Source organism: Silene latifolia, chromosome 6, assembly GCF_048544455.1.
Source record: "Silene latifolia isolate original U9 population chromosome 6, ASM4854445v1, whole genome shotgun sequence".
Lineage (NCBI taxonomy): Eukaryota > Viridiplantae > Streptophyta > Magnoliopsida > Caryophyllales > Caryophyllaceae > Silene > Silene latifolia.
This window is the reverse complement of record NC_133531.1, coordinates 12,650,886-12,664,286: the sequence shown is the minus strand read 5'-3', so window position 1 is coordinate 12,664,286 and position 13,401 is coordinate 12,650,886. Positions and strand designations below refer to the sequence as shown.

The 13,401-nt window shown below is 31.8% G+C and overlaps 2 protein-coding genes across 2 annotated transcripts; both read right to left on the bottom strand.

The window, feature by feature from the left end:
- Positions 1–446: 446 nt before the first annotated feature.
- LOC141658592 (glycolipid transfer protein 3) lies at positions 447–8,820 on the bottom strand. Its single transcript, XM_074465516.1, has 6 exons — positions 8,341–8,820; positions 6,525–6,580; positions 3,220–3,350; positions 1,489–1,624; positions 1,175–1,318; positions 447–987 (listed from the first exon to the last, which is right to left on the bottom strand). The coding sequence occupies exons 1-6, from the start codon at positions 8,606–8,608 to the stop codon at positions 952–954; spliced, it is 771 nt and encodes a 256-aa protein (XP_074321617.1). The 5' UTR covers positions 8,609–8,820; the 3' UTR covers positions 447–951.
- A 2,224-nt stretch (positions 8,821–11,044) lies between these two features.
- On the bottom strand, positions 11,045–11,851 carry LOC141587521 (uncharacterized). The gene has a single exon (XM_074409002.1). It carries the CDS (start codon positions 11,849–11,851, stop codon positions 11,045–11,047), a length of 807 nt encoding a protein of 268 aa, XP_074265103.1.
- Positions 11,852–13,401: the final 1,550 nt, after the last annotated feature.

The following is a 13,401-nucleotide window of genomic DNA, read 5'->3' as shown; positions in this document are numbered from 1 at the left end:
AATTTTATAGATATGAAAATTCATATATTCTCCGCAAAATGTTTTATGTAATTTTAATTGGCATTGTCTATGAAGATATTCACAGAGAGTTTTAGCTTCTAATACTACATACAAACTTACGAATAAATATATATTCTTCCACTTTAACTTAATTAATATCTCCTATCCATAGTGTGTAAATATTTAAATTCGCTTTAAATTTATCATTTTTATTTGCTAAGCTCTCTAACAAGCCAATCTAAAAAAACCATGCATTTATGCACGAGATTTACACTAGTTATATCACTAATTATGATAAATATGAGTTTCAACTCTAATTTGTCATGATATATTCTCAACAAACTTTCCCTAGCTACTTAGCTTCTTATCATTTGCCCTAAGGGCACATGTTAGAAAATCCGTTTCAAAAATAGAAAGGTAAACTATTGATCGAGACAACCCAAAAATGAAATAAGTAAACAAATGATCGGGACTGAGAAAATATATAAATACATATATTGTCCATTAATACAAAAATGTATAATTCATAAAACATGCTACATTGGATTAGTATATTCATGATACGATCTATCTCTTGATACATATAGTATGTGTGTCATGCAATCGTACTAAAACTGGAGATCGACTCTATAATCATATCATGGACCAACCATATGGTCCACTAACATTAATTCTAGTGTAACATGCAAAGTTACGTGTAAAGCCGCTGGTGAAGCGAGGCGGCTAGTAGGGGCGCTCGCCCCTGCTGCCATTAGAAAATTTCGAAACTTTTCAAAGTTACCTTATACTATTATCCCTTCGTCTCCCGTCTCCTGATTTTAAATTTTGGCTTCGCCACTGTGTAAATCTATGAAAGACATCTGATTAATTGGTTCACTCTACGTATGTACATTGCTTGGTATAAATATGCATGCATGGTTAATTATACTCGTTGATTAATCTGCATCGATCTTACGTAGACTTCAGTTTATCCAGCCCGTGTGATCTCTGAAACCAAGTGTGCAAAAGACACATTAATTAAGAACCTATATTGAATTAAAAATGATAACAATAATTCAACTTTATTTTAATACCTCATGCGCTAATCATAAAAATCTTTCCTCGTTTGGGTTTCTAATACGCGTCTTTAAGACACACATTAAAAAAATCGATATTAGAATAATGAAGTACTTACAAGAATGGAATGGAGATCTTCTAGTAAAGGAACGAGTAAAGATATTAGGGTTTCAATATCATCTTTTAGTGTATCAAGGTTTTCGTCTTTCGCCTTTAGTAGACTGATAAATGTATCAGTGTCCGGAATTAGTTTAAGAGCTACCTGTATATGACCCGAATTGAAAAAAATTAAACGTATACAATTAAATGAAATAGATGACATTTTTTCGATACCTGATTTAATATATCCCGTAATAAAGTTTACTGTCCTCATGATCAGTGTCAACTCAAATTCGAACTAAAACATGAATTATTGGGAATATAATTACATACTCTGAAGGCAGCAGCAGAAATCCATCCATGCCAAGGTTTAAAGGTGATCTCATAGGCTTCGCCCACAATTTGCTCCATGTTTTCCCTCGGATCAATTAACAGCTTTTGAAGCAATGCTGCCGTGAAGTTCAAGCTCCTTCACAAATTAAAATATAATCATTTCACTTTCTCATTTTATTATACGAGTAAGGAAATGCACCTTAAACAATATATCGTAAGTTTGTTATATCTTACCAAAATTATCTCAAGTTTTGCATCATCCCGCAATAATATTAAGTTTAAATAGCATGTGGTTAAATAAAATCATTTATATTTATACTTTTATGAATATTAAGCACAATAAACATTTTTTTCTAATTTTGGGTCATATATTAAATATGAGTGGAACCTTAAATTTGTAGATTACTCATGTTATATTAGGTTATAGATTAAAACTATATAAATAATTGGTACTACTTTTAGGAGCGAGTCTATGTAAGAATTGAGGGAATCTCGAGATAATGTAAACAAAATCTTACTCGTACATTTTTTCAAATTTCAATGTTTTTTTTTTTGGAAAAGTTTCATTTTGATGCCCTGAGATTTGGGCTAATTCCAGTTTGGTGTCCTAAGGTTTAGATAATTTCATTTTGGTGATTTGAGGTTTGGATTGATTTCCACTTTGGTGACCTAAGTTTTGAATAAAATTTCATTTTGATGACCTAAAACATGTAATAGCCAACTTTTATCTTAATTAATTAAATTTTAATTAAATTAAAGTGCAAAATAGGATATTAAATTACATATAAAATAGAATGGTCAACATAATATTGTAAAAAAAACTTGATTTATTATGTTCAAATACATTTTTTGGTATAAAATAATACTAAGAATGTTATGTATAGATAGGTCACCAAAGTGAGAAGTAATCCAAACCCCAGGACACCAAAGTAAAATTATGCAAAACTCGATGCACTAAAGTAGAATTAGGCCAAACCTCAAGACCCCAAAATACAAATAATCCTTTTTTTTAATTAATTTTTTAGGTAATAATGATCTAGAAATTAATTTTTCGTTAGGTCACCGTAATGAAAATTTTCATGGTCTCTTATAACACCGCCAAGTATTAATCCTTTCTTAATTATAGAGATTTTGCTTGTGGAACCGACATTAAGAGAAGAAAATGACAAATATTAACACAAACTAATTAACGATTTTATTTTTGGGACGATTTTGAAAAGATGACATTAAAACTTGGCATGGTAGACAATTCAAACATAAAATTATTTTGAAAAGATGTGGCAAAATTGAAATTATTTAAATGAATTTCCCACATATATGAGTGATGATCACCTTTAAATACGGGGGAGTTGCATATATATAATGGCGTAACTAGAATTTAAATGTAGAGTAATAATTTATAGGGTGAAAAAATTTAAGTACAACGTAACAAAGTACTATTCAATGGAGTACAAATATTTTAAGAAAGAAAAAGGTAAAAAACTTTTATTAATAACTATCAAATTTTTTATTTTTCCAAAACGACACCTTTAATCCAAAATTGGATGCTTCGTAGTCATATTATTCAATTCGTACGGGTACATGCATGTAGCACCATCGTAAAAAAGAACACATACGTAGTATGTCACAATAACACATTGAATCTTATAATGTAATTTTACGTATAAATAAATATAAGAAAAATGTGGTGATGCATACATGTGGTTTTAATAGAAGAAGTAGTTGAATTACCTTGTAAGCCAGACTAAGGCCTTGCTACAAGTATCACCTTTTTTGGCATTTCCTTCAACTGCTTCTTTGTTTAGTATCTCTACCAAATACGAGTATTGTGTCGGATTCGTAGCATTTAGCATCTCCAATCTCTGCGCCCATGTATTTAGACATAACACATTTAGGTGATTATTAGGTCATAAATTAAATTTTAATGCATCTGATTAACTCTATGATGCTAATATTATTTGTGTATAGATGGAGTCATGAGGAACAATATGTTGCAGACGGGGTTTGAACTCTGGTTATAAGTATAACATCTCATGACTTTTACTAGTTAACCTAATTGATATATGCACAATTGAATCAGAGTTATAAAGTGAAGTTAACATATCATGACTTTTACTAGTTAATCTCATGACTTTTACCAGTTACCAGTGGGGGTGTTTGGTAAACAGTAGATTACAAAAAAAATTAGCATATTTGACCAATCAATATGCTGTTTGGGGGTGTTTGGTAAAGAACATATTGAAATAGTAGATTGGGGTCGAATCTACTATCTTACAATATGCTGCTCCCTCCAGCATATTCTATCAGTAGATTAGGAAAAAAATAAGTTCACCCTTTTACCCCTTAAAAAATATTAAATTTACGTTCATTCTTAGAGTTAATAATTTAGTCAACTTTTTATTTATGTCGTAAATTGTCATTTTACAAATAATTGAGATAATCGGCTAATTACCAAACACCTTTAAAAAAAAAAATCTGATAATCGAATATACTAGTCAAACCTGTCAACAAATTCCGCTAATTATAATTTGCTTTCACATTCTGCTTCTGCTAATATTAATCCATTGTTTATCAAACATGACCTTTATCTTTTGTTCCACTTATAGATATTTGCGGAGTTATAAAGTGAAGTTAGCAACCACTAGTACTAGTATTTGTAATGTTATTTCTTATTTATATATTGAATTTAAAATGAATCAGAGTTTTATTTATGAACTTTTATAATTATATAAGTATGTATGACAAAGAAATTTACAAATGCATAAACAGAAAGGCATAGTCTTTTTATTTTTAATCTAAATTAGAAGCTACAATTGATTTATTAAATTACGAAAATATTCTAATTATTCTAATAGATAACAATGTAGCTTAGTCCCAAATTCTATTTTAGTGGCCATCATTTTTTTTAATTTGTTTCCAAATAATTATTCTTATCTTAACTTTAAAAGTCGATTATAAATATGATCTTCCATGCATATTACTCTTTCTTCAAAATTATTTTCATCCAAAATCACTCATTTTATCTTTTTATATAAATTTTTGTTTAAGACGGACATATTCGTCTTTAAAAAAAAAAAGAGTCAAATAGATGGATGAAACAAAAAAAAAACAGAATAGCTAGGAATGACAAACTCATATCACATATATCTATATAGGTTCAGTCCGTCTTATTATAAACGGACACTATCCGTCTATAGCTATAGACGGATAGTGTCCTCTCACAAATTAAAGTGGGTAGTGCAAGTGGAGGTATCCATTTTCCACCCACTTGCACTACCCATTTTAATTTGTGAGAAGAACACTATCCGTCTATAGTATAGACGGATAGTTCCGTCTATGATGAGAATTTGTGATATAGGTTAATATTTGGTCCATATACACTTAAAGACATATTAGACATCTTAAAGAAGACCAAATAGATAGATGAAACAAAAAGCAGAATAGCTAGGAATGACAAATTCGTAGTGCGGTATAGGAGTATTCTTTATTAGGGGTATCTAATTATACTGAGAACAAAAGTTAGTTCAAGTGGTAAGAACCCTCTTATCTACCAATTATGAAGTTTGGGGTTCGATTCTCATCCACGATAAAAGTGCGCTTAGTTGAACCAAAAAAAGGGTATTTTTATACACACTCATAACAACTAGGATTATGCATCTTAAAGAAGATCAACTATTTTTTTTTTTTGATACCGTGGTATATTTTTTATTAAGGGTATCTTATACAGACATTCCGACAGCTAAGATAATCCTTTTAAACAATGTACATGTAAGTAAATAAATACGAGTTCTCCAGCTATCTAGGACAAGAAGTAGTTGACCGAGGAAATACGAGTATATTCTTTTGCCTATTGGTAATTGTTTGTCATTGCCTCATTGGTTATTACTCTTAAGTAAAATATTTTTGTTACTTCATTGACCCGTATCCCAACTTTTTCTCTAGTAATTTTTCTTAGATTAAATTATTATACTCCCAAGTCTCTAATATAAATATTGACAGTAGACACCAAAGTTTACCTAGGGTTTGGTCCCTTCTTACCAATTGGAACTGATATGGTACGATCTGTCTTCTAATTTCCTGATTATCAAATACTTTGATATATCGATTTTGTTAAAAACAAGACGATCGTTGATTTTTCTATAGTTTAAGCACGAATTAATCACCACTTTTCTTCATAGATTTTTGATATAGATAATGAGAGAATCCACATAAAGCTAGCTCAAAGGATGGTATGGGAGTTAGTACTTAGTAAATCCTATTTCTATTTAAGTCCTATACAAGTTTCTTACATGGCTAAGAAAATGTAGAACATTTGCAATTGACCGTGTTAGATTTATTTTAAAATACCTTTTACTCCAGAGCAATTAAGAAAAACAATTACGATCACCATATTGCTCAAATAAACGTTGAGCATTTTATTTCCATGTACTTACTATATAGACGACCAAGCGTTTATTTAAGGATTTTTTTGTTAAATAAGCCAGAAGAGTAGTACAATATAATATGAGCTAGTTAGATTCGAATTTAGGACTTATTCATAATAACTATGTCTTGTTTTTAGGGAAATAATTACCTAGAAATATAAATGTCGAATGTATTTCTATAAGTGTAGGATTGTAGATACACAGGTTTCCTTATATCGTTATGACATTCTACCTAGAAATATAAATGTTGGATGTCACAAACGAACAACGAACATATACAAATAGTAAGAACGATAATCTTTAAATATGTAACTATATATATGTACATTGAAGTCAATATACGACATAAGTACATAGTATTTCCTCAAGTAAAATAGTTTAAATTAATTAGATATTGAACCTCAAGAATTTAACCTTAGAATGAACATCATTTTCCTCTCTTTTACGGAAGTAAGACAATTACATAGGTAAATAAATAAATGGGACGAAGGAAGTTAATTATTAGTGGCTACATTATTAGTTGCTGCTAAACAAGGTACTTAATAAAGTAATTATTAGTTGCTATAGTACATTATTAGTTGCTACATTATTTGAAACAGAAAAATAACTTGCCTGGATATTTTTGCAGATATCTTGTCTGAGCACAGCCATTGTCGGCCCTATCTTATCTACAAAATAGTTGCAACTTTGATCAAATACTACAATATCAAACAACTCGTACGGAGTACATGGTTACGTGTATATATGGATAATGTTAGTATAAAAGGTAAACAACTGTCTCAGTCACTTGTATAAAAGGTAAACAAATGAGTGAAACGGAGTGAGTACTTTGAATTACCTATGCTTCATGCAATATTGATGATCCATTGAATAATGCTTAGTGTATGTTATCATAAATTATTGATCATCTTATCACTAATTGATTTTAATGAAAATGGAACCCCTTTAGACCTATAAACTAGTCTCACTTATGAGGCTAACTCGTAGCTTGATTGGCTGGTGAACCCAACGGGGATCTTAAAGGGTTGTCTAGTGATCCGACTCTCTCTAAATTTTATGTTCTGTTACAGTTGTACAATACAATATCCAAATTAGGTCGGCTTTATGTTTTGGGAATTACAATATCGGATTTTTTGTGTGTGTGTCAAATAAGACGAAAGACCAGAAATGTTGTGTGACCTATTATCACGATACCTCAGTCATAACCACTAGGTTAAAACCTCTTTAGTACAATATCTAAAAACATAAAGGTGGCATGTACCATCGTTGACATGCTAATTATAACCACTGATATTGGAGTTATTTTTGTAACAAAAGATAGATAAAATGACGAATGATTGGTGCCCTACATAACTTGAATACAAAAGCAAAACGACGAGTACCACATATCATGGCATGAGGCATCCACAAGTTTTGAGTTTGATTTTAATTATAAATGGTTCAGATAACGTGGAAAAAGAAACAAATATTTGTGATTATTACTTCTTATGAAGTCTAGAAACTTGCCAAGAACTCTATATTGTTGAAAAAATTAGTTTTTATTGATGTTGTTTTAAGACAACCAATTTTGGCATTAGCAATTCCTTAGCAAATAGCAACATCAAATTATTGCAGATCAATTTAATAAACGTACGTCGTTTCTTTTACTTCAAAAAGAAAATTTATATAGTTCGGTTTGATTTTATTTCTCAATTTTCCCGCTATTCTTTCATAAAATACATATATGCGAATATACTTTTTTTTTTTTAAAAAAAATGAATAGTGATTTTGTTCAGAATAAGTAGATCGATAATGAAATATAATAAGTACTTGTTTTTATTTTCCTTTTTTTAACCAAAGGGATAGATAATTATCTCCCGTGTAACAAAAAGGGAAATAAAAGTTATCGATCTAATAGTAATTAAATTTTTAGGTTAATTAATAAAAAAAATACATTTTGTATATATCGATTGGAAAACCTGTATAAACTTTCTTCAAATGTACTGTAGTATAAAAAGGTCATTTTAGTCGATAATTATAAGTTCTCTTCACGTATTGAATATACAAGGTATTTCTACATTTGAGGAAGTAATAAATTTGACATCATAAATTGAATAATAATTAACTAGTACAGATCCCGTACTAGAATACGGTATTTATAAAGGGTTATGTTAGAGAAAGTTGTAATTAAGTAAGTAAAATGAGGCAGCATAAATTTTGAATGGTAGAGTAGTTGAGTACGTTAACAATGAACCATTATCTAGCGTATATAGATCAACTTATACTCAAAATAGTTAGTCCAACTACTAAAAATCTTGACATTAATCATGCCACAAATCCACAATTCTACCCGGCTCAAATCCAGACTAACAAACCGTCAAAACCGTAAAAAAACACACATATATGAATGGAAAAGCTATCAAAAACAAGAGATAGAAAGGAAACATACCAAGAACATGAAGAATTGTGGAGCAAATAGAGATAAAAGGCCTAGTTGGTATGTTGGAAACTATAACTTCTTTCACAAAACAACCGTCACCGTTGTTAGTAATAGTAGCAGCAACGGGAGTAGTTACAGCAGTCGAAGATGATGAACAAGAACAAGAACAACCCTTAATTTTGATTTTATTATCAAGTTTGACAAGAACTGAAAGTTCTTCAATGGCTGACTTTAATCCTGTCTTCTTCTCAATAATTTCATCTCTCTTTCTCTTCATTTTTTTTTCTTTTTGTTTTCTATGTTATCTTTGAGGAAGTCTTCTCTTGTATATATATAGAAGTATAGAACACATAAACATAAATAAATGGCAATGAAAATGAAACTATAGTATATAACAATTGTTTATTGCTTCAAGTCTTTCTTAGATTCTTTTCCCTACTGTTTTCAACTCCTATATTATCAGCTTGATGTTATGTATGATCATCCTCTAGGACAAAATTTTGATTATTTTTAAATTGTCCTTTAGATCTTTGTTATTTTGAACAATGAGATAAGCACTAATTTTAGTCATTTAATCATTAACTAATTTAGATCCCGCGCAATAAATACGCGGTATTTATAGAGTTTTTACGTTTATATTACTTAATAATGCTAAATTAATGCCTCACTAATTTTTCATATTTCATGTCATTATATTTTGATATGAGAAAAAAAAATGAACTGTAAAATTATTCAAGAAAACCGAATGAAATTGAACTGCAAAATAATAGTGGTATCTAATTAATTGTTCATTTTTTTCGTTATTGAATATTTTTTCGAGAAAAAAAAACTGAAAGCTATTTTTTAAAAACTATTTTTTATACCACAAAGCTAATGATTACAATTTATTAATTCTCTCATTTGTTTTTGTCATGAAAGTAATCAAAACGATTTATAATTTTGTTTATATATAGTATGAGTCAAGTCATTCTCAAATAATAGCATCAATAAAAGATTTAATAGTTTATAGTTTTATATTATTTATATTATTTATTAAAATACTATAGTTTAGTGTTTAGTGAAAATTATAAAATTTGATGAAAAAGTTAATATTTAATGAAAAATATTATATAATAAAAAACATATAATTATTAATTACCTTATTTAGTGAATACAATTAAATTATCAATAGTTTCCTTATTTATAAAGATGCTTTTTGGAGGGAAAATTTTGGAGTTCACCTATTCATTTAGTAAATAGGGGATGTGAATTAGGTAATTCTTGTGTAAGGCGATTTTACATAAAAATTGTCGAAAAAGGGTTTTTAACCTTTATGTAGTTTGTTGTTTTCCATTTAGACTGATGTGATTATTGTTTTTTTGCACGGCCTTATAGAAGATTAATTGTTTTTTTTTAGAGCAAACTAACTAAAAATTCTATTCACACCTAACAATTATAAATAAGAGTAATTTTAAGATAACATCAATCTAACTTCCATCTAAGGATAAAATTGAAATTGCAACCACTTGAAATTAATAACAAATCAAAATTGAAGTGATATAAAAAAAAAAGTATTTGTCAAGTTAAAGGAACATGCCGGGCAAAAACGATTCATCAAAAGTGACATGGCGATCGATAGACTGGATGATTAAAGGTTGAGGAGAAGCGTTTTTAGGATTTGGTCAACGGGATCAGTAAAATTAATAAAATTACAGGGGTTAGTAAATGTGATAAAATATCTAGTTGCTAGGGAGCTTGGCGTTGCTCGGCTTGACTCGTAAAGGACCCGAGCCGAGCTCAAACTCAAGTCGAGTGAACCGAGCTTTGATCAAGCTTTGTAAAACAAGTTGTCATGGAAAGTTGCTCAAATGCTCATGCAATAACTAAGCATAGGTATATTAGAGGAACCTCCCATGCCCATTTTACAAATTGACACACTTGTATCAGTTAAAAATAAATAATCACATGTTATTATAGTATTATGTTGGTCGTTGTTGTGATCCTCTCTTCAAGTAGTACAACTTGTAATTGCTAATTTGAGCCATAAATATGTAGAAAATTGATTTGATTATCGAGTATGTGATCTAATATTTGACTTGAATATATACAATTCATATTCGTTTCATTGATCGAGAACGATTTGTAACACAAACAAAAACACAAACAAAACAAAAACAAAAACTATTAATTAATCGTGAAAACGACTAATATAGGAGTACCTGCTAATTTATGCTTATTGAGTCATATGATGATCGATGAACTAGCTTAGTTCAGGTTAAGTACTGGCAGGTTGTTTCCGAATTTTGCTTAAATGAGATCATGAATGATGTTAATTACGAGCTAGTGTACCATATGTACGTACTACTCCGTAGTTGCTTCTGTCGGAAACATATGAACTAGTTCAACACAATAATGCAAGTATTTTTTTTTTTTTTGGCAAGCGGAAAGAAAGATTCCTAATACTCCCTCATAGCCCTTTTTGCCAGGGCATGAGCTCTTCTGTTAAGGTTCCTGCGAATGAAACAAAAACATAAATAATAATGAAAACTTGCTTAAATAGATGCTATCTCGTCCATGATGCCTTTAATGTGATGATGCTTGCTTTCCTTTCCTGCCCATTGCTGCAACAAGCTGAGACAGTCCGATGAAACTTCCAAGTGTAGAATACCCTGATATTTAGCCCACCCAAAAGCAGCAATACCAGAGACCTCCCAGCTTGCATCCACCATTACTCTTATCCTGTTACAAGAGAGCCAAAAGTATCGATAAGGAAAAAAGGTTGACCTTCCTTGATCCGTTTTCCTTCATAGTCAAGTCCCGGAGATCCTTGACTCTCATTCTGGAAATCCGCTAAGTTCCATTCACCCTTCTTAGGTTCCTTCATGGCCAAGGAGGCCAAATTAGCTAATTGATTAAAGAACACCTTTGGGATAAAACCTTCTCCTCTAAATATAGAATTATTGCGTAGTGTCCAAATACTATGCAGGATAGCTAAGAACTGTGTTACACAGTTCGTACTATCCTCGTGATCTTTTAAATAAGTTATCCAGTTGATAATCCAATCGCCAATTCCCAAGGATCTGTTTTGTTTCGTCATGATGCCTAGTGCTGAATCAAACCAAATTCTCGCGGAGACTTCACAATCTCTAAATAGATGGCCCGGGGTTTCATAATCCCTATTCTCCGTACTGCACATGGTGCAGAAAGGGTCCCACCCAAAGTTTCGCTTAACAAACTCACTCCCAACCGGAAGGGAACCAGTGATGATCTTCCATAATAGAATCTTCCAAGATTGAGGTCCTGGAAGCTTCCAAAGGGTGGTTTTACAGAAACGCTTCTTCTTTTCATTTATCCATTCTTTGTCCTTTAAAGATCCTTTTTTGTCGAAATATTCCTCAAAGATCACCCCATAGCCGCTTTTAACGGTATAACTCCCTTCATTTGAGTAAGGCCAGAAGACTTCATCTTGATTCCTGGAGGAAATGAGTGGGATCGCCAAAAAATTTTCCATACTGTCCTGTTTAAAAATCAACTTAACCATCTCTTCATTCCAACCTCCACCATTATAACACAGATCTTTAACCCGGAGATCCTTCTGTAATACTACGGTTTTCTATGTCTATGGGTACTCTATCGAGTGGGACTTACTCTGTCGAGTAAGTATATTTTTACGCAAAACAGTAGCTGACCTGATGGGTACTCGATCGAGTACGTGTGACACTCGATCGAGTAAGGGTCACTCGATTGAGTACGTCACTTACTCGATCGAGTAAGTGTGTTTTTACGGGTTATTTGCCAGGTTTTGATAGCAACGCGAGAAGGTTATAAAAACATATTTCGTCATTTCTTTTCACTCTCACCTCATTATAAGTTTCACAAAAGAGAAAACAAGGTTACGTAGCTCTCCTCTCTCACATTGCTATCAAATCCTAAGGGCTAGAGTCGTCGGATCGTTGAGTTCTTTACGCCGTTGAGACCGTCGCATTGTGGGTAAGATCCTAGTATAGTTTTTATATCATTTCATTGATTTTAGTTGAAACCCTAATTGGGTAATTTGGGGGTTTTGGGGAGTATTGTTGATGTTAGATTGTGATTGTATGATTGTGTGTTTATAGGAGGTGATTTCGTTGAAGAACGATTATGCTTAGCTGATTGTGACGATCTTGGTGATTGATATTTCAGGTAGGGTTTCCCTACTCAGTATTGAGTACATAATGTTGTTGATGGTTGATAATTGTTGTTGGTTTGTATCGTATTGGAATTGATAATTGGTGATTGTGTTGTATATTGTGATTGGTTGTGATTGTTTGTCTGTGGTTCTCGAGGTGCGTCCTCGGCTGAGTGGGGTCACTTGCGGGAGTAACTTCACGCCCTTGATTCACCTTCTGTGGAACCCGCCACAGATTAATGAACATGGGTTTATCGCTCGGATGAGATGAACGGGGCTTAGGTAGGAACGACTGTGGTCCCTCACTGGCGGCGATGATTACCTGTTGGGATGAGTAATCTGGCAGGGCTACACACTTTAGTGTGTAATCAGGTGTGTGGTGATGTGATGGAGTTTGGGTTGATTGAATTGGTTGTGGTATTGTTTTATTGCAGCTGTTTGTTTTGTGTAATCAGTACTGACCCCGTTTAAATGTTTTAAAACTGTGGTGATCCATTCGGGGGTGGTGAGCAGTTGTCTAGCAGGTATACTGTGGATGCGCGCAGGATTAGATGGGGATGGAGTTGCCACGAGTCTGATAGTAGTCTTCTGCTGTGTTGTCTTTATACCTTTGTTACTTTAGTTGTAGTTTGGTTTTAGCACAGTTGTACTTTACTTTACTTTTGATTTTGTTATGTAATCACTTAAACTTATTTATTAAAGTACGTTCTTTTATGGTCTATTTGATATATATTGTCTCGGGTAACCGAAATGGTAGCATTCTCATGCTTTAAGGGGTCCTGGTAAGGCACTTGGAGTATGGGGGTGTTACAAAGTGGTATCAGAGCGACGATTTTTTAACCTGTAACAAATGAACTCAATGAACTTAAAGAGTCAAAATAAAATGAACCCGGGTAGGAGTTGTTGGGAGCTAATGCAAAGAC

Excerpts from the sequence above, each read along its gene's own strand:
- LOC141587521 (XM_074409002.1), bottom strand. The coding sequence starts at position 11,851 with ATGGTTAAGTTGATTTTTAAACAGGACAGTATGGAAAATTTTTTGGCG.
- LOC141658592 (XM_074465516.1), bottom strand. The coding sequence starts at position 8,608 with ATGAAGAGAAAGAGAGATGAAATTATTGAGAAGAAGACAGGATTAAAG. Across the intron at positions 1,625-3,219 it reads GCCTTAGTCTGGCTTACAAG|GAGCTTGAACTTCACGGCAG; the intron begins GTAATTCAACTA and ends TAATTTGTGAAG. Across the intron at positions 988-1,174 it reads AAGATCTCCATTCCATTCTT|AGATCACACGGGCTGGATAA; the intron begins GTAAGTACTTCA and ends ACTTGGTTTCAG.